At 39.1% G+C, this 21,026-nt stretch overlaps 1 protein-coding gene and 1 long non-coding RNA gene across 4 annotated transcripts in view; one reads left to right on the top strand and one right to left on the bottom strand.

Annotated features, from left to right (window-relative positions):
• The first annotated feature begins 4,762 nt into the window (after positions 1–4,762).
• The window catches only part of LOC126046334 (uncharacterized), a 33,218-nt gene continuing 16,954 nt past the window's right edge, over positions 4,763–21,026 (top strand). For all 3 annotated transcript variants that reach the window (XR_007508314.1, XR_007508315.1, XR_007508316.1), the window contains exons 1-2: positions 4,763–5,145; positions 9,164–9,499. This is a non-coding gene — a long non-coding RNA (uncharacterized LOC126046334). The remainder of the gene's footprint in view (positions 5,146–9,163; positions 9,500–21,026) is intronic.
• On the bottom strand, positions 6,275–11,352 carry LOC126046333 (cysteine-rich venom protein DIS2-like). The gene is made up of 6 exons (XM_049818590.1): positions 11,061–11,352; positions 10,008–10,098; positions 9,392–9,537; positions 8,724–8,818; positions 7,902–7,990; positions 6,275–7,250 (listed from the first exon to the last, which is right to left on the bottom strand). Exons 1-6 carry the CDS (start codon positions 11,172–11,174, stop codon positions 7,123–7,125), a joined length of 663 nt encoding a protein of 220 aa, XP_049674547.1. The 5' UTR covers positions 11,175–11,352; the 3' UTR covers positions 6,275–7,122.

The following is a 21,026-nucleotide window of genomic DNA, read 5'->3' on the forward strand; positions in this document are numbered from 1 at the left end:
TGTAGATGTCTACGTTTATCTCAGTGAACTGGTGCTCACTTTAATAGAGATAAGGGAAATAGATACTCAAGAAGTGTGATTAAACATATCCTAATACAGATATCTGAAGTAGGTAAAAATTACTTGCTTCTCTCTCACTTTTTCATTCTCCCTCTGCCTCTCTCTCAAATATCAAAAGGACTAACTCCCCAGGCCTTTAAAGTCAGGTGAGATGAATCACACCTGAAATTCTCACAGACTTTAACTAGTTTAGCCATATAGCAGATTATTAATTTAAGGAAATATAATTTCTGTTTCAGGAATGAGGAGTTGAAGCAAAGCATCCTCTGCAGTCTGAGAATCAGGCCCTGACTTACTCCAGGATCCTTTCCAGGGGAGACTGAAGAAATTTGGCACCAGAACTCGTGTCTGTTGTGGTCCAGCACCAGTGCCTTAACTGCAAACGTTGCCTGGGTGAGATGAGGGCGATATGAAGAGATGTCAAAGCATCCATCTGTCTTTTGAGAAGTCTTCTTTGGGACTCCAGGACATCTGATCAGATTACTCTGATGTTTTCAATGTCAGGTATCATTCTTAAAATAGTAAGGAAACTTATCAGAAAATTCACTGTGAATGGCAGCGAGAAGTTTGGGTGTATGTTTTGGCAAATGAAACATGTCCTACTTCTGGGTTACTGAAAGGTGTCAGTCATGAGACCCACTCATTCCATTGTCTCCAATGGGCTTTGGATAAAGGTTTTTAGGCATGACTACTCCTAGCACATCCTGAAGAAAATCACACAATCCTGTGCCTGCTCTTTATAACTAAAGGCAAATATGTAATAAAAATAAATAGGTATCTTAAACAAGGGCTGCTTTAATTTCTCTTAGAAACAGGGCTACCTGGGACAACAGTGTACTAGATGGCACCGCTTCTGCATGGAAACAATCCACTCGGTATATATACGGGAGGAAGGAGAGAGGGTAAAGTGTCCTCTGGGTACATAAAATGGTAAATAAAACTCTTTAACCTGCAACAGTAGTTCTCCAGACAGTCACAATATCACAGAATTCCAGGAAAGCCTGCCAGATAGCCACCAAGTCACAACAATAGTGCCTGCTTTGGAAAAAATAGCAGGGAGGAGACTCAAAACCTGATTTTGATTTGGAAAGGCTTGCAAGCAAAACGTATCCAGATTTACCCAACTGTCAGACATGAGGTGTTTGCCTCATTTCCTGCCATTGTCTCAAATACCCAGATTTTGCCTTGAACCAAGAGAAGGATTCTGTCCTTACACTTCCAGAGGAGTCAGAGCATGTGCAAACTAGGTGCTCCCAGATTTTCATCTGGATCTTGCCAGATATTAGCTGACTCCCTCTGACAGATGCTGATGTTACAACCAATTAGTAGGCTCTTCTACATACTGGAAGTATTTATGGCTAGAGTCTTGCATCATTAGACCCTCATTGCCTTATGGTTCAAGGTGGTAAAAACAGAACATGACTTTGAGTTAGTCTACCTGTAGATGAGAAGTCTGTATTTATATACCAGCAGAGCATTCTGCCAACTCCTTCCTAGCTGGATACACAGCTTTTAGTGGCAAAAAAGCATTTCCAATGTTAAAAAAGAATCTCTGATGAAGGACACTGTCCTGGTTTCAGCTGGGATAGAGTTAATTTTCTTCCTAGTAGCTGGTACAGTCCTGTGGTTTGGGTTCAGTATGAGAAGAATGTTGATAACACACTGATGTTTTCAGTTGTTGCTCAGTAGTTTTTAGACTAAGTCCAGGATTTTTCAGCTTCTGATGCCCAGCCAGCGAGAAGGCTGGAGGGGCACAAGGAGTTGGGACGGGACACAGTCAGGACAGCTGACCCAAACTGGCCAAAGGGGTATTCCGTACCATGGGACGTCATGTCCAGTATATGAACTGGGGGGAGTGGAGCTGGGAGGGACCACTGCTCGGGAACTAACTGGGCATTGATCAGCAAGTGGTGAGCAACTGCATTGTGCACCACTTGTTTTGTATATTCCAATCCTTTTATTAGTATTATTGTCATGGTATTATTGCTATTACTATCATTATTAGTTTCTTCCTTTCTGTTCTATTAAAGTGTTCTTATCTCAACCCATGAGTTTTACCTTTTTCCTTCCAATTCTCTCCCCCATCCCACTGGGTGGGGGGTGAAGTGAGTGAGCGGCTGCGTGGTGCTGAGTTGCCGGCTGGGGTTAAACCACGACAGACATGTTTTGCTGCTATAAGTTTCTGTGCAGTGGAACTTCTGCCAGCACAGAAATGCTGGAAGGTGACAATTCTTCACACCTCTGAGCTAACAAAAATATTCCCATGAATCATTCTAACATTCGGACTGTGCTTGAACAGTGTCGTATTTTGTACTCCTCATCAGGCTGAGGAAATATGTATGGAATCAAGCATAGGAGTGAAAAAAATTTCAAGGGGGCTTGCCTGTAAGCCACAAATTGGGGATGAATGCTGCAAAGGACATCTACGACTTGTGGTTAAACTGAATGATTAAACTGTTCCATGTGATAGATTTGCAGGATATTAAAAGTTCATGCAAAAGCTCAGTTGTCTTTCAGATTTATTCCTTTTAATCAAACACAGTTTTTCATTACTAATGCATTACCCTCTGTACAATAAAATAGGAAGGAGAAAAGCAGTCACTTGTGGTAACCAATATGTTGAGAAACATCGCCTGACATAAGAAATAGTGACACCTGCACAGGAACCACTCCTAAAACCAAAGCACTAACTTAGGAGTCTACTTAAAAAAAAAAAAAAAAAGACATTTTTATGTTTTCTGATACATTGTTGGGTGAGGGAGGAAAGTCTCCTCCATCATATGGCCAGAGTTGCACAGCCACATCTGCAGAAGAGGTGAATCCATTCTTGCTTTGAAATTACTGGGTTTGTGTAATTTCTGTGCTTCAGAAGCAGTAGTGGTTAGAAACTCCACCTTACTCCTCAGTGTTTCAGCTGTGTGCAAAAATCACAAGGGCTACATTTCAACTTTTGCCAAAATAAACAGCATTTGATCCTGCAGGCATAACTTTGTGGGAAACTGGAGTTATCATATGTGCCTGCATAAAGAATGCTGTGTATCAGTAAATAAAAATAACATGGTTTAACATATACTTCCTTTGTTTTCTTCAGTATAGGTTTCTGGAATATGTTTACATTGGGAAGGACTTTTTGGAAAAGATAGATCAATGGTTATGCATGCCCTAAAATAAAAATTGCTGTTTTAAAGTCAATGAATAAAATAAAAAAAATCTTGTGTTTCATTCAAAATTTGTCAACAAAACAAATAAAAGCTTTAATTTTATTTTAATTTGGCAGCTTGGGTTTTCCTCCTTTACTTCCATCACTTTATGCAGAAGTGGGAGAAGAGAAGAAAGCAGAGGAGTGTTAAAGATGCAAAAGAGAAAGAAAAGAATGTCATTTGATTTTAAATGATCATTTCCATTACTGTGGAAAAAACCAAAAATCTGACGATAAGCATTTTAAAGAGTCATTTTCAGTTACACGTGTTGAGCATTGGGTTGCCCATCAGTAACAGAATGATTAGTCAAGACAGGCCATTTCCTTAATGTGTGAGACAGTATTTCCACGCCAACGTGTTACCTCAACTTTTCGTAAAAATTGCCTTTCTTCCAGACTTGTTAGTGATGCGGGGTGTCAGAATACCTTTGTTAGTCCTAGGGAACAGGCCCACGGCTGCACTGCACAGCCCCAAAACCAGACGACTGAGCCCATGACCAGCCTGTGAACCTTCAGCCATCAGCGACGCGTCAGCGCCGGAGGGAGTCCCATTTCCTCACCCATATCTCCTGGTACCCCCTGTCCCCTTGACGTGTGGTTAAACTGAGATATAATTATAAAGAAGGTGTGGCTACCGAACGCGATGTTATAATTAACAGGTCTTAGCGCTTCATAGGCTCTTTCTCGGCGTTCAATAATTAATCTTGCTTGCCCTGACTATGTCAGTTTATCTCTGCGTTGCAGTCAGTGAGACTGAAGCACGGAGGTTAAATGTCTTCCTTGCAGCTCGGAGTGGAGACAGTAGCTGTCAAGTAGCTTCTTAATGAGAAAGTCTGTCTCCTGTTTTTCACAGTTTAACTGTAGCCCTTACGCTTAGAGGAATTGAATTTTTGGCAGCCTGTCCTAGAAGAGCCGGGAGCAGCCCAGGGGTGGGGAACATCCTCATCCTCTCCCTGCTCTAGTGGCCCTTTGCTGCTTGGTTTTGCTCAAGCGTCTTGCTACAGTTTTGTTTCTTGGGCATTAATTGGGTATTCTGACAACACAAATTTCTAATGGCATATCAAGGTTTCCAACCCTTGCTTTCTATTTAGTATAAAGTCTTAGCTTTAGCTGCTTAACCTGTTGCTATTGCAGGTGTGATATGTTAAGGAGAAGAGTAAGGCAAGATTTATGGAAGTGCTGATGGAGAAAAACAGGGAAGATTTAGGCCCACGGCTCTGAACAAGACTTTGTGATACTGAAAGTGAAAGACATTCCATTTTGCTTAGCCCAAAGGCTGATTCTCAGACAGCCAAATTAGATGACATGACTACACAGTTGGTTCATTTTAAATATAAAATAATGTTCTTTCTTCAGAAGCCGTTAAAGTTACTTTATAACATTTGTTCAAAACTCTGTGTTTAAAGTCCTTGCATGTAAGTTAACTGCTGAAGAGCTCTTACATCATTCTCCACAGATAAGACTTAGACTTGTACCGTAGTAGTTGCTCTTATCATCTCTCGGCATATGTGCTTCTTGTGAGTATGTCTGGAACCAGGATAGAAATTGTAAGAAATTCTTGGTCTTACTAGCTTCTTGCCTTAACTACACCTAAAAAGTTGCATAATTCTGTAGATGTAACTTCAGCACATACGAGAAGGCACATGCTAGTACCACAAAGAAACAACTCTCAGTAGAAAAAAACAAATTTGTGAAAATACAGCCAGAGAATGGAGAAAAATGTTGTTTGTCATGCTGGATCTCAGTGAATGTCATGTTGCTTTTACTTCACCTGTATATGGGAAACTCATATCCAGAAGCATCTCAGCCTTCCCACGGATATGAACAACGAAGTGGAGTGACCCAAGCTCTCCTTGAAGTCTGTACTGAGAAACAGGATCATCCAGGTAGGATTTCATCTCACCTGCTATTTCTCCTATTCCCCATCAATAGGGAAGCAGAATCTTTTGAAACCCCCTATGAAAATAGGAAGGTTAATGCCTGGATACCCTGCAGCAGCCCAGCAGGATGCATGATGCTCCAGGGTGGCACTTCATGATGCAGAAGATCTCTTCCAGCTCCTGCTGCTGCCATGCTCAAATATCATAGCTGGATATCCAGAGCACAAAAGCTGGCTTTTTGGGGAGGGAGCTCTCTCAGAAATCTCTCACAGTAAAGTCATTCCCCCTTAAGTATTCATTGGCCCAGAGAGAGAGAGAGGGAGGAAAGAGAAAGTGTGTGCGTGGAAGGAGTTTTAACACCCATCTCCTTGGTTGTAAGCAGAAATCAAATCTTGGAAAATATTGCAGAAAACACCTGAGAGTTTTGCCAAAATTATGTATCCTCCTGTGAGAGAGCTGGGGTTTTATAAAATAGTGTTTTCCCAGGAAAACATAGATTTCTCAGGAAATTTTCACTCAGCTTTGGTTTGTGTTACATGTTCTACAAATATTGCTGTGGTTGTAGGAGCCTTGAATGGTGGCAGACAGTCATGATGTTGAAACTGAGCTTCGGGCAGGTAGAAAATCAAGACTACCAGAATTAGTCATTGATATCCTGGAAACCACAAATTGCCTTAATTTGACGGTATAAATTGCTCTAATATGATAGTAATTTGGCTAACAGAGACAGAATGAAACAATGGAGGGGAAGAAACCTCTACCAAGCTGTTTCTCTGTGTAGTGATTATTTATTCACCCAGTGTTAGCTGGATGCTGTGCAAGGAAGTGTTAAAATCAGGCCAAGGTAAGCCCAGAATTTTAATTTCCAGTAAAAGGAGAAGCTCTTTATACAGGTAGCAAAATGAAAAACCGGTGCAGCTGAATGTCTGGGTATGGTTCACCCTCTTGTGTTTTTAACCAGAATTGCAGTCCTATGGAGAAAATAATTTTTACTGGTCTAAAATAGGAAGGGAAGGTGGTGAGTGGGTTCAGTCCCGCTCAGGGCTGGTATATGTGACTCAAGACCTATGGGAGACCAGCACCCACCTTGAGGAGCACCTGGGGGTCCGGTGGGACACGCTACTTCATTCTGCATGGCACTAGGATATTTTTTATTTATTTTTTTTTTTAGCAGCATTTTTTTCTACATGTTGCAATATGAATTCAAAGTGAGTGTGGGACTTACTCATAGAGAGGACGGGAAGGGATATATATACCTCTTCCTTTGTATGAATGCTTTTAAAAAGCTTTGTATTTCTCAACCGTTGGTGCCATATGACAAAAAATTATCATTTATCACCAGCATACACAGATGTATCAGAAGCTTTGTCTTTAGGCCACAGAGTAAAATTGGCAGATTCAACGTGTGCCTCTTATTTTGGCCATACAAAAAAATGCATCACTTTTTGCTTTGTCTTTCTTTTCCTGTCTCATCCCCACTCACATGCAGTATCAGAGAGCCTTGAAATATCCATCAGGAATTTTCCAAATGCAAAAATTGAATTATAAGTAACTTCAATGAAAAGCTCTGTTTGTGAACTGGTGGTAAATCATGTATTTATTTAGCAGGAATACATTCCATTGATAATCAAAGAAAAGGTAACAGAAGAAAGTTAAGTGGCATTTAACATATTTTGTAAAAAAAAAGAAGTGTTTTAAAAGTGTGTTTCCCATTAAAAAGAAATGAATCAGTGGAAGATCCACTGCAAGGAAAATCACAAAGTAACACCTGAGTAGCTTAAGGATGATTTCTACAAAGTCTAAAATAATATCAGAGGTTATTTTGAGCTACTACGGACTGAAGTAATAGTGAGATTTCAGAAAAGGATGTTACCTATAGGTCAATCCGAGCTGATGCACTGAGAGTGAGTACACTTCACAGTGAGTTCTACTCTTTCCTAATAATGAAGTCTCACAGCAGCTATAATGACATCTGCCAGGACATTATATGATTTTATTGGTGCATCTACAGGTAGCAGGACACTTCTCCTTCACAAATGAATTGTTACAGCTAAACAACGTTTTCAGATTTCTGCAGTTTCCAAAGACGTCTTCATACTTGCAAGGATTGGCTAAATACAAGAGATAGAAATAAAACCAAGAAAAATTAATTGAAAACCAAGTCCTGGTCTGATATTTCTGCATTTTCCAAAAATTCCAAATGTTCATGTCCGTATAGCCTTTGTACTTTCACTCTGCTGTTAAAATTGCATGAATGTTACAGAAAAGGGAATGCAGGCAGAAAGGTGGTATCTTATAGTTCCCATCTATTTGTATGCTTTGACTTGCTCCACATGGAAGTCTGCAGAACCCCGGAGCCCGTGCAGATCTTCACGTAAATATAGATATGTGAAGCCTGACAATCTGTTCGTGCCCTTAGAGACGTACATCAAGACATTTTGTCTTGAGCTTTCCAGAAGAGGGCAGCGGAAGATTGACGGTGTGATAACGCACCGATTGCTCAAGAACAACACGATTTATCCCCTATGGGAGGATGGTTGAGGTTGGAAGGGACCACTGGAGGTCATCTGGTCCAACAGGTTGTGCCTGTTCTGCTGGGATATTTAACGACTGTTATTTCTGGGGGTAGATGAAAGAGGCAGTTCTAGGATCTTTTGTCCAAATTAGCAAGAAGTAACTATGCAAAAGTAAAATGGTACAAAGGAGCAAATTATCTGAGGTAATGCAATGGTTGTTGTAAGGAGGAAAATACGTTCACTTACTGCAAAGCCCTCTGTCACAGTGGCCAGGACAGTCTGCACATTTTGGTCCGCTTTTGTAAGGTGTAGCTATTTGCATTGCATTATTTCCTCTGAAATTTGAAAGAAATACAACACAAAACAAGATCAAAGTGCAACTCTGAGCCATTAACAGGAGTGTATGTTATTTATCACACTTAAAGGCATCCAGAAGTTTTTGGATAAAATTTTCATAGCCACTCATGTTTTAGTTTCAGATATTCATAGAATACAAGAACTTTGATTTTAAATAAGAGGGACACTAAGGTTTAGAGAAAGAAAATTAATTGATTATTTGCATTTATATAGCTTTATCAGTTAAAAAACCCCAAACCCTATGTGCTTCCTAGTTCTGCTTTTCTAATGGCTTTCAAGTGATTGTGGCTTATAAGGAAATAACCTCAGCAGATGCCTTCTGATATGCAGCTGTTTCAGATATGCAATTTACATCTGTGAATATTCATTTGCCGTTGGCTTTCACTTTGCATCTAACTTTCTTTTTTTGTGGTCAAAGTTATAGGATAATTTGTGCAGGATGTCTGATTCTGACAGAGATAGGCCTTTCTTTGTTCATATGGTAAAATTTGCCTCATATCTGTTTCAATGTGAAATAAAAGAAATATTACTATTTAACCTGATGTTAAACCCACAATGATGTTAAACCCACATCAGCATTTTTAAAATTATAAATAGTTAAAATAATAAACTGTAATCATTTTATCTTTCACATGACCAATAGACTGCAGGAGGTTTTGGAAACATATCCATGATTATCGCATCTTAAATGACTAAAAAGATAGTACGTACGCAGGACAGTATTGGCAAACATAAAAGTAGTTGAACTGGTTCTTGCTACAGTAGGCAACCGCACATCCAATCTGGTAACTGTTGTACCAGATTAGCTGTAGAACAAAAAATAAACACGTTATTTCAGAGTCATATTTTACTGAATTCTCATCAAAGAGATCACAAAATAACAGAACCAGAAGATAATTTTTTTTTTCATTTTGTCTATTTAGCTTTTAGATTCACAGTTTAGCTGACAAAAATAATAAATAGAAAAATGAGTTAAACATGTACTCCAGTTTCAAAATGTTTTTGAACATGTTGTGGCAGGACACGAAAGTTTAAATTCAGATATTTTAATCATAGATATTTTGCTTTGATAATTCTTAATTAGGTATTTCAATCCCTATAGAAAATATTTATTTCTAAATTAAAGGTATTGAATTTTTTTTTCCCTACAGAATGATATTTCTCTTCTGGACAGCTCTTCCAAAATACTGGTTGCATTGCCTCAGAATTAGATGAAAAAGTTTTGATTTATCATTCATCTTTGGATCAGAGTGTGAATTATAGATAATGGTTTGATGACAGTGATAATTTTTTTTTCTGACGTTAAATATCTCCTGACTCCCTTAAGTGTACTCCTGTAATTCTAGTGTGTCACTGCAGTTTGTTTCAATTCTCCATACCTGAGTATAGTTCTCGATATTGGCATTTTTCGCGGTTGCTCCAAATCCATACTTGAAATTGGAGGATTGACTGTACCAGACTTTAATTGCTTCAGCCCATGTTTTTGGGTAAGATGATAGTAATACATTCTCACCACAGGTGACACCTGAAATAGAAATAAGTCTATTTTATTACTTAGGAGAGAAGCAAGCTGTAGGGTGGGAGGTAAGACAGAGGGGTTGTAGCTACATCCTAAAAAAATCTCTACGATGCCAACCTATTTGCCCTGTGATTTTAAGAAGTGGACAGTACTTCTGATCTTATGAAAACTGCAGGAAATGTTACTCTGATTTTGGTGAGCTTTCAGTCACATATACTTATATGACTACAAAATGTTACACAAAAATGTCTGTACTTAGTCATACCGACAGTCTCCAGCAGGAGCCCAAAGCAGGCACTTCAAGAAAGGTACCAATACAGGGCAAGTTCACAGCATCCCTCTCTCTCAAGTGCCAAAGATGATGTTTTTGTGTTTAATAATCCTGAAAAGATACTCTAGAACAGATTAAAAGTTATCCTTCTTTCTAGGTCATATGCACAGGGATCATCTGCTTAAGCTCCATATTTGTCACGTACCGTTAACGACCCTCTGATCTCTTGGACTGATTTTCATCCCACACTTATTTGCCCATTTCTGAGCATTTTTGGCAGCTTCCTCACTCCACACCTGAAATACACAAAGGAAAAAGTATCCAGGTGACAGATATGTTAGTGCAGTCCACGAGAATTAAAAAAACGGGAGCAATTTGGACATTGTGCGCTGAATGCTCCCATGGTCCTCAACAGAAAGCAGAGGAGTCGTGCCAGTTTACACTACTGGGGCATGGGCACCACATTTCTTCAGCTCTTAAAGGTTGCAGAGCAGGTTATCCTGCACAGTATCACACAGTCCTGATCTCCAGACGGTCCTGATTAATAGGAATTTTATAACATGCTGTTACTTTCTTTCGGCTTTGTGTCTGAGTTAACATTGCAGGGTGCAGTGGACTAAATGGTATAAACTCATTTTCAGCCCAGATGCAGCTGAGATGTAGGGACAGATACCAGCTGGACTCTGAACCTGACTGACTGAACCACAGGCTAAAAAGTGTTATCCATCACTGGAGAGCCATTACTGCATTTTGTACCTTATCCCCGGTTTAAATACTTTCCCTGGAAAGCCTGGCAGTTGCTGTCTAATGAAATGAGCAGACATAAGGCAAGAACTTGTGATCTGCTGTGCAGGCTACGTTAACGTACATTTGACACCAATAAATAGATGTGGTTGTGGCAAGCCTGTGTTTGTAGCTCCTGTAGGCAAATAACCCGAGGCATGGAACATTTCCGATGTTGCTTAACTGAGTTTTGCTAAGTAGAGAAGCTAAGGTATGCTGGTTAGAAGAGAATTCTTGAATACTGCTTGTGGCCCATCCTGAGACCTTTGCAATGATTTTACGAGTGCTTGCAGCACCGAGGTGTGCAAAATTAAACATGAAGCCTGCGGGAACTAAGGGAGAAAATTCTGATTTCTTCATCTCAGTCCCAGAGCACCTTTCCTGCCCTCTCTCTTCGCTAACTGTGGGCTGTTTAGAAGGCTACCGTCTTCTGCGAACGACATGGAAAGCAGGCTAGTTGCAGTGCATAGCTTACCATCTTCAGCATGTTCCTGGCTGTGGGAACCACAGATCTCCGTATTTCGTTGTGTTGCTCAAGGATCTGTTTTTGGTTTTGAAACTTAAAATGAGAAAAGGAGGAAAAGCCCATTTTGTCATAGTGAAAATCCTGGAAAACAATAACAATGAAGGTTCCAGTTATCAGAATTTTGATAAGCAAGATAAATTATGAGCTGCTTGTTAAAGTAAAGCTTCTTGGTTATTCCCAACTTTCCTTTCTTGGTTCTTCTATTCTTATAATTGCTGTTTGTTTGTTTTGGTTTTTTTTTTTCTTTTTTCTTCCTTCCTTGATTTGAACTGCACTTTTTATTAGGAGACGTGGTCCTAAATGAAATTTGTAGATAGGAATTCTGCCTTCAGATGCCTCCACATCAAACACTGAGAAAGCTTAGCTCTGGAACCAAATCTCAAGACTGCCTTTGACCTCTTGTGTGCACTAAAAAAGTCCCTAGCTCTTGTCATTTGTAAGCTTTGGAAGTGTGTGTAGCTAGATCAGAATTTAGGACTGTTTGCAGACCATCTTCTGAAATCCCTAAGGTCAAGAAAGCAATACATGATTTAGATTGTCTCTTATATAGTGACATCAGGTCATGAATCCTTGCAGAGAAAAAGAGTTACAATGCTTACACTGGAGTTTTCAGACTCAAACATCCCTCAGTAAAGGATTCTTTCCACTTTATGTCTAAAAATGGACATCTCAGACTAAGCTAGACACCCTCATTCTCCTTGTCATTACTGGAGAGGGCAGAGGTAGCTCATCCCACAAAATCTGAACGCCTTTTTAGGACTGGAAGAGCCATTCTCTACAGGTACATCTTTCTCCTTTGTTTGTAGAGAGAGGCTGGCAGGGATCTAGACAACTAATACTTTGATGCTTGAGTCAGTGAGATGAGTTACACTGTTGGTGTGATGGTCTCTTTCCTAGGCACTGATTAATCTTATTTTATTTTAGATATCTATACCATAGATATAAATATCTAAAAGTCACCTCAGTTTGCCTTTATGGTCGATGAGAAAAGCATAAAATGAGAGAGACTGAATTCTGGAATGTCCAAGTAATATGAATGAATCCCACTCCTTTGCCTTCAGAGCTCAATTCTAGGCTTTAAAGGCTGTAGTCAGCGGCTTAAAATAGCACGTAATGCCATTTGAAGTGCCCAGGGAGCACTATCTAGCCTCAGACTGCTGCTCCAGAAAGGTATAGCTGTCTGTATAGCCACCCATGAAAGGCTCAGATACTCTGAAGAGTCCCACTCTGCACTAAGACACTTCTCTTTGGGCAACTGAACCTACCCCAAGAGGCGTCGTACATCTTGTTTATCTTAAGATATTTACAGTGGTAGTATAACATCTCAGCCAGTTATTTTAGGCTGCTGCTGTACTCAGGTAAAGGAAACAAGCAACTTAGGACATAGTTCACCTGAGGTTTATTGAAGAAAGAGGTGACTGGCATCCCTGAAGTACTTATTTCTTTTTATTCATTAATAAGCAGATCTTGATAAATAGCTCACATACAAGTGCCTATGTTGGAAGTATCTACATTTTATAAGACTAATCCTCTCTAAGGAGAAGTGAAGATTAGGTTTCTGATACTTAGATAAACTATCTTAGAATAGGTTCAGTTCATATTTTCGGGGGAAAATGTATTTTTAAAATTATTCTTGTGAAGAGAAGAATAATTTGATAGGCAGAAGAAATATTTTAATACAAAAATCTGCAAAAAATGAGTTCATCTTTATTGTCTTATGTTAACCTCTTAACAATAATTTCAACCCTGAATTGTAAAGCTCTAGAGATCACTAGACCAGACTATGCCATGTCAGCTATCTATACAATGTGCATAGTTATGGCTCTTTTGAATAGATGAATGCTCCTACCTGTCCATCAGATTGGTGTAGCAAAGCAGCGAGGAAAATGATTGCAGTTAGTAGCTCCATTTCTACAGAGGAAAAACAAAAAAAACCCCAAACCCCGAAATTCATTAATCTCTGTTGCATAAAGTTTGGGGTGTAATGTGGTATGTAAACAAGACACAAAACTGTTGCAAAGTCAAGCCTGTCACACAGAAGGTTATTTTAGTTGATACCTAATACAGTTGAATGTGCTGAAACTGCACAAATGAGTGCATGATGGTGCATGGGCACCACTATCTCGTACAGAGAGAAGACTTCACGGTGCATTGAAGCAGGGACCATAAGTAGCATAAAGTTGTGTTTCTTGTAACAGATGGATCAACCCCCTTTTGACTTCTCTATTCAAGATATCTTGAATTTGCAGCATTTCCTTCATCTTTGCCTCCTTGTATTAAAAAAAAGCCCATTAATTTGTTCAGTAGGGTCACATCAGTGTCCTGCTTAAGCAAGCATCATCTGTATTGGGAACTGGCACTGTGGAGTGAGTGGAGCACCGAACCCATCAACAGTTGTCTCCATTCCTTTTCTGTGCCCTGTTTCATCATCAAATCAGCACCATAATGGCTCCAGTAAATAGTAATGATCACCCTCAAGTTACATCTTACACCTAGACATAACCAAAACCTTCATGAAATAATGTTAGCTATTGTCCTCTGGCAGCTAAGATGCCCTATAGAAGCAAATACCACAGTATGCACACAGGCAGTCTGAAAACCACTCATATTCATGGGATATTTTTTCTAAACGTCAGAAGAAGCAGAGGTTATACATCTTTGTACTGTTGAGGATATACAGGAAATCATACCTTTAGTTGGTGAAGAGTAAAGATGTGGCAAAATCCCAAGGAAGACTAACTTTGAGCTCAACAGTTTATCTTAAAACAGACTGAAGCAGGCAAGGAAAATAGACATAATAAAAAATGTCGAACATAATGAACCTTAGAGCTGGCCTCTGAGAAAAAATCCACAGTGTGAGCAGTTGAGCAGTACAGGTTAGTGGTAGAGATCTAGGAGATCCTGCTTGACAGGGGAACTATTGGGATACCACCTGTTAAAACCGTAAATATACAATGAAAATATAAACAATCCACCAATCCATCTCTGCTAAGTGATTAAATAGACATGTTGCTGTTAAGTGAGAAAAATGGGTTAAGAGCTTTTGCTTCTGGCAGGAACTGAAGAACGGATTAACATTGCAAAGAATTAACACCAAGTTACCAGGGTTCTGGGCAAACAGCTTGCATTTCATTCTTCTTTCACTGAATAGAATGAATATTTCTTGTTCCTAGAATGATGACTTGGAAGAGATGACATTTATAGCATCATTCATATCCTGTTCATTATTTGACACCTGCAATTGCCTCTAGATTTTTGATCTGATCTCCCTTTTATTTACGTTGGGTTTATGTCACTGATGTCAGTGGATTTACTTGCTATCTAGTCCTGTGTGAGTGAGTCAGCCTACATCCATGGTGTCAGAAATTGGTGCTTATTATAGGGAAAATAATGATAACAATAAAAAGAAGTAATGATGGGTGTCCAGAAAGAGTGTTAGTTTTCTTCACAGATGCTTTGGCGCGACTCTTTCATTTATAAACAGTGCAGCAGCTCCGATACTTTCATCTTAGATGAGGAGCAAGTTCTATACATTGTGGTCTGCAACTGGGCACAAGCATGTCCACTTATAACCCTCATTTGGGGCTAAATTTCCAACTAAAACTCAGCCCTGCGCAGAGGACCTGGGAAAGACCTGCCAGAACACTGGAAAATGTGTTTATCAAACACCTTTGTGTGCGAGACACGAGTCTGCAGTAGGAGTATTCCAACTCACGTCACAGCTGATAATGTCACGGTAAAGGACTTGATGTAGCAATGCTCTTGCCAGCATTTACCTTTGAGTTTGGGAGTGACTTCCTCTGAATTTAGCTGCTAGTAAGTATAGCTAGAAACACTAATCATTTTTACAACACAGGAAAGACTTTCCACTAAGATTGGAGCTCAATCAACCAGAGAACATAAATGTACCATGTGACTTTTACACTCAGCTAAAATATCTTAGGGCTAATATCCACAGCAAGGTGTTCATGAACAAATATCAGGCATGAGTCCATGTATCAGAAGGTGGCAATCAAGCCACTGTTGGAACAAGATAAGTTCTTTATTTTTTTTAGATGCCCAGCTATGCAGAGTTTCAACCTACATCTAGGGAGATTAAACTAAAGAAAAAAAGTGAATTCTTTTTTCACTTGCATGGTAGCAATGCAAGACTAAGTTGTCTGAATTCAGACCAAAGGCTGTCGGGTTATTCTATGCAATGTGCTGCATTCTTTCATGAGGTCACAAGGTAATGGCCTTGACATATTGATTCTCAAACTGATAGTAACAAAAATGGTAGTACAGCATTGCCATGCAGAGATATGAGTTTGAATCCAATGGGCTTCATAGTTACATTATGGGAGCATTGTGCCTGGGCTAAGAAATCTAAAGTCTTAGGAGGTCTATTCAGCCTATGAAAACACCAGGAGAATGTGATCTGGTGACTATAATGCTCCTGGTGCTAGATAGGTTGCAGCTAGATTGATCATTTATTTCAGTACTGTATTCCATTACATTGACATAAATCAACAAGACATATCCTATCACACGAAAGACTTAGTGTCATTCAGATATTCAGTCTGTAACTTGTTTTCCCATTGCTTGCATAAGGAAATCACTTGCATGAGGAAGAGGCAGGGATCTCACTCATATTAAAGAAGAATAAATTCTTAAACTGAAGGGATATCTTTGGCCACTGAGGAGTTATCTTGTCCTTACATGCAGAAACAAGATCTTTCTGGGACTCCCCAGAAAAGTGTTACAACTGGAAACATAAAACATTTCTAGCTCCAGAACTAAACTTGATTAAAATGCTACAGCACACCTTTGACTGTCAGACTGTACAATCAAATCTGTCCCTTGGAGTAAATGTATTTGGCATTATGTTCAAAGTCAAAAGACGACAGTTCCCAGATACAATTATCCACCCATGTCAATAGCATTCACTCCACTAAATCACTTCTATGCTTCTGAAAAGACAAATGCTAGCAATGCACTTTTAGGTAGCTCTGCTTGCAAACTGGAATTTCATGCAAATTTGATGGAAAATAAAAAAGATAAAATCTATAGCTAAAAAGCTAAAAACAAAGCTTTATTTGAAAAATACAGTCAGGATTTTCATGTTTAGTCCTGGTGCTTCACTCCTCAGCAAAGCCTTTTTTCTGCCAGCTGATAAAGCTTTCAGGGCGTAGCAGGCTTGAAAATTTGTAAGAGTGGGAATATTTGTCTTTACAGTTACTTTGATATAAGTTTTTTCTACCTTTTCTTAGTTTACATATTCAACTTTCATTTTGTAAAAAAGTTTTGACTCTGCATTAAGAGAATGCGATCAGCTTAGTGCATACTGTAAGATATGATAGGCATTTTAATAGCATATATACATGAAAGCTTGGACAGATAATTAACTTTTCTAGATGGCAAAATTCTGAGTTCAGGTGTACTGATATATCCCAATACTCAAATGAAATAAATTCAACATAAAAATAATTCAAGTGACATCAGAAAAGCATTTCCCATGATTGAGCACCCTCTGCAAAATGGATTAATTTATGTTCACATTTGAAGAATGAAGCAAGTGAGTCAGTGTTACCTTTTGATCTAAAGAAATATGGGAATTAGACTTCACTGAAGCCATTTTCACCCACACAGGTGGAAGGAGTGCTTTCTAAGCAGAAGATATAATTTATTTTTAAATTCTTCCTCAGGGATTATTATAAGCAGATATTTTCTTCTAATTATCACAACTGGAACAACATAGATATTAACTACATTACCTGTTGTAGCAGAGTGCCCAATCAATAATGACCAAGTGACTGTGTGGATAAAATCTGTAATATGGAAATTAAATTTTGCATACATTACCTTCGTCCAGCCAGAATCCTTCTGTATCTTACGAAGAGTGGCAGGAGTGAGAGATCCTCCTCACTCTAGAGTTGTGTGTATATATATATATAGGTTCCCTTCTTGTCAATATTTATTGCTGATAAATGACATCAGCTTTGGGGCTGTACATTTTAGAAGAAAGAACTTTTCTTAAGGAACAGGTGACTGAAAATGAACCAATCCAACTGCATTGTTCTGGTTTTTTTTGCTTGTCTCCAGGGCAAGGAAAGAGAGAAGATAAAAGGCCTGTCCTTTTGCAGCCCTTTGACTTTGCCAAAATACTTGTAGTCTGATCAGCAAGCTGCAGTGCTGATATTGTGTTCACAAAAATGAAAGCTCAAGTTTAGCGGTGGTTGCTTTGCAATTGTCTTTTCTGGCTCTGGCAAAAGAGTGGAATAAATATTATGAGGCAGAGCCATAAGTCAGCAACTCATTTCATGTGAGCCATGCACAGAATGGCCTGCACACTGGGCAGCGCAGCGATATTTTCTTCCTAGCAGTTCCTCCACTTCCATTTGCTAAATAAAATTTATATTGCATTAGCTCACTGAGGCCAAAAGGCTGTGGCACCAGGCATTATTTTACACACAATTCACTCCATGTGTTGCTCAAGGGTAACCTACTTGCAGAATGTCTACAGATGTCTACATCTTCCCCCTTTAGTCTGAAGAGATGTGTGGCATGTGTTTGCTTTTTTGCTCCAGTGCAGCATCGCTCAGCTCACCTTTCCTTTTTGCAGAATCTTTGCTTCCACTCATTTACAAGGTAATATTACAAAGTCAGCTTTGACGGGTCCTCAATGCTCAACTCTGCTCTATTTACACACAACCTCTCTTGCTTCCTTCCATGCTGCCTGTTGGCTTTCAGAAGGCATGAAACATCTGCACATCTCCTCATTCTTTTGCTTGCAATTCCCTTCCTCATCCTTGCCTTTGCTGCTTGCACACTGAGCACCATTTTTGTCATGCTGGGTTGAGGTTGCTGCCCATAGTACAACTCAATATTGGTTCATTGCTTCCTGTTTTCTGCAGTATTTCTGCAGCTATATGCTGTTGTCAGCATTTTAATATCAGATTATAATGCCTTTCTAACACAGCTGCCTTTGTTCTTTATTTGTATTCCATTTGTTCTCTAAAGAAAGTCTGTCAGATATGCTACAATTCACGGTCTATGGGTAAAATAATTGGGAAAAAAACAAAGACATCCGGGATCATGGTACAAAGAGCAATTTAGCATATCAATTCCCACTTCCTCGTGTGGATTAGCTGAAGGGGTGGAGTAATTGAATTTAAAAAAAAATAATCAAAAATTAATTCTACAGGGTTCTGCAAATGTATGTATTTTTTAAAAGATAAATCTATGGATAGTTCTTAAAAAATAAGCAAAAGAATCAGTTTGAGAGATTTGACTATGGAAGTTCTTCTTTCAGCCCTTATATAAACCTGAATGACAAGAATCTGATATGAGCTCAAGCAGTGAAGGCAAAATTGACCTTCTTCAATTCTTCAGTTCCACTGAAGTTAATGACAGCTTAACTAGTGCCTTTGATTAAAATTCATGCTGTTCTGTGTGGTTCGGGCTTTGCATAGATCTCTTCCTTAGCCGTACAAAACACCTTGCAGACCCGATCCTTTTAGCTAACTTCGTTTTGCAAAAAGGAACATTATTAATTTCTTCCACGCAACCCAACCCACCTTCCACTCCAGATTAGTATTAGGGAGATAACCAACAGGGTAGTAATTCAATTACTGTCAGATGGGGTAGATGCCAAAAAAAGCTAGCCCAGGCACAGTCAAGGCACATAAACGCAGAAGCTGTGAGTCTCTTTGAAGGCTACTGGACTACCACGGTTGAGATGCTGGGTGTAGATAACTCACAAATTGGAAATTTTGACTCCGGCACCATTATAATACCGCACCGTTGTTTTTGGACTGGAGGAGGCGTGTGTTCAGCCAGCACGGAGAGCGGGTAGAGCAAATCCACCCTCCTCAGAGAAACACACCGTTCGATGTCTGCCCTCAGTCCTCGGAGAGCAGCTGAGAAAGACCCAAACTATCACCTACGAGCTAGGTTTGGAGACTTCTCCTCAATCCTGAGATCGTTTCGGTGTTGTCCTTCTGGTGACTGAGCTTTGTATGCTTATATACATAATCTAACGTGACTGACTTGTAAGTCTAAAACTACTGTGAATAAGTATTGTTCAAGTTATTTGCTCTCTGGCCCGTAGCAAGGAAATTCTCCACACGTGAGGCTGTAGACTAAGCACACGCATAACTGTGTCTGACTGTGGTTACCTGAGGCAGTGTTATTTCAATAACTACTCATGTCTGCCGCAGACAAATCATCTCATAAATGGGTTTAATAGTTAAATATATTTGTATATAGCCTACAAAATAGGAAGGAAGTATTTCTGAATTTCCTGATCTCTTGCTTTGAAATGAAAAGGGAGATTTTTAACATTTTGTGGCTTGTAAACAGGAGTTCATTATTCTTACATTCTTCCTTAGAGAAATCAGCACCCTAGAAACAGCACAGGAGAGGAAAACATAAACATAGAATACTATTTTTTTTTTTTTTTTTTTTCCAAGGATAGGGGTTATCTTGGCAATTAATAAAATAAGAGATAAAACCGTCAGCATAATCATATTAGCCACTCCCACTATCTGCAAGGACTAGCCAGGTTAAATCCTTTAATTTCCCATACAATTTTCATTTGTTTGACAAAACATTTGTTCTAAAGTACTAATCTGATTTGTAGTTAGAAATAATATTTTTTAAAAGAATGATGGCTTCATAACTGAATTCAGAAACTTATAACAACCCTAGCATATTGTTACTTGAAAAAAAATATTGTTAATTAAAGACAAAAGTTTTTGGTTTTTTTTTTGTCAAATATGAGTCTATCTTATTTGGTTAATTTATCACTTCTTATAATCACCGCATAAGGAAATTCCCACTGAGTATGTGTTAATTTGCTAGTTTTATTGAATAAAGGTTTGACTACCGGATTTGAAGCAGGTTTCACTTCCCTTGGCTGTCAAGAAGTTAAGCATCTATTCCAAACTCCTTGTCTAAACTCTTAGTAGTCAGTGGACGAGGCAGGCTGAATTAAGAGCATACGAAGTAGGAGCTTTTTTCGTGTTTCCCCTTTGTGGGAGGAGACAAGATACTTCTAGGTGTTTTGAGCACAGGGAGAGTATTTTTTCTAATCTCTCCTCCTTCTGCAAAGCCCCAGATTTCTCAAGCAAATGGAGACAGCACTGACTGCAATGCAGAAATTGTAATCATTGCTGCTAACCCACTGCTAGTAGCCATCCTTTGGATCGCAGCTAAGTCGCGAAAGTATTCAACCTGAAGCAAAAAATATGGGTCTAGATCCTCCACAAGGGATTTCCCCCATTAAAGGAATTCAACTTTTTGCGGTGCTCAGGTGATACAGTGATTTCCCTCGTGATTGCACTGAGTCTCCTTTCATGACAGTATGAAACTTGAAACCACTCCCGATGTGACTATTCATAACCAAGGGGAAAAAAACTCCAAATAAATGAACCAACAGTAACTGTGCATAAGCACAGTATAATGGATAATTAAAAAAATTGTCAACCAAAAACTTTGAGAGGCCTATTCCCCCCCTTCTGCCCCCAGAGCAGGATCTGTTATAAATAGGCTGTGCCTGACAGGTGTTTTTCCAAAAAGTTTGCAGTGAGGAGAATTCATGGGTTCCTTGGGTAATAAACTTTACTCCTTTCTAGTCTTACCATTCAAGAACTGCCCTTAAAGTCTAACTTAGGAAATTGCAGAAGGAAATTTTTTTTGGAGGGTGGAAGTCATTTGCATGAAGTCCAAAATGGATTAGCAAATGATTCAATTACTAAAATCATACACTTTTGATATCAAAGCTCAAGGTGTGCATGTGTTCATGCTCTTTCCAATCTTCTCTGTTGAAATGTGGCAAAGCTGAGCAATGTAAAAAGGTAGCATTGTTCTTTTTTAACTGTACACAGATTGGTATTTCAGCTACAGTTTAGATCTAGTAATTCCTTAGAAACATTT

This window comes from Accipiter gentilis, chromosome 16, assembly GCF_929443795.1.
Source record: "Accipiter gentilis chromosome 16, bAccGen1.1, whole genome shotgun sequence".
NCBI lineage: Eukaryota > Metazoa > Chordata > Aves > Accipitriformes > Accipitridae > Astur > Astur gentilis.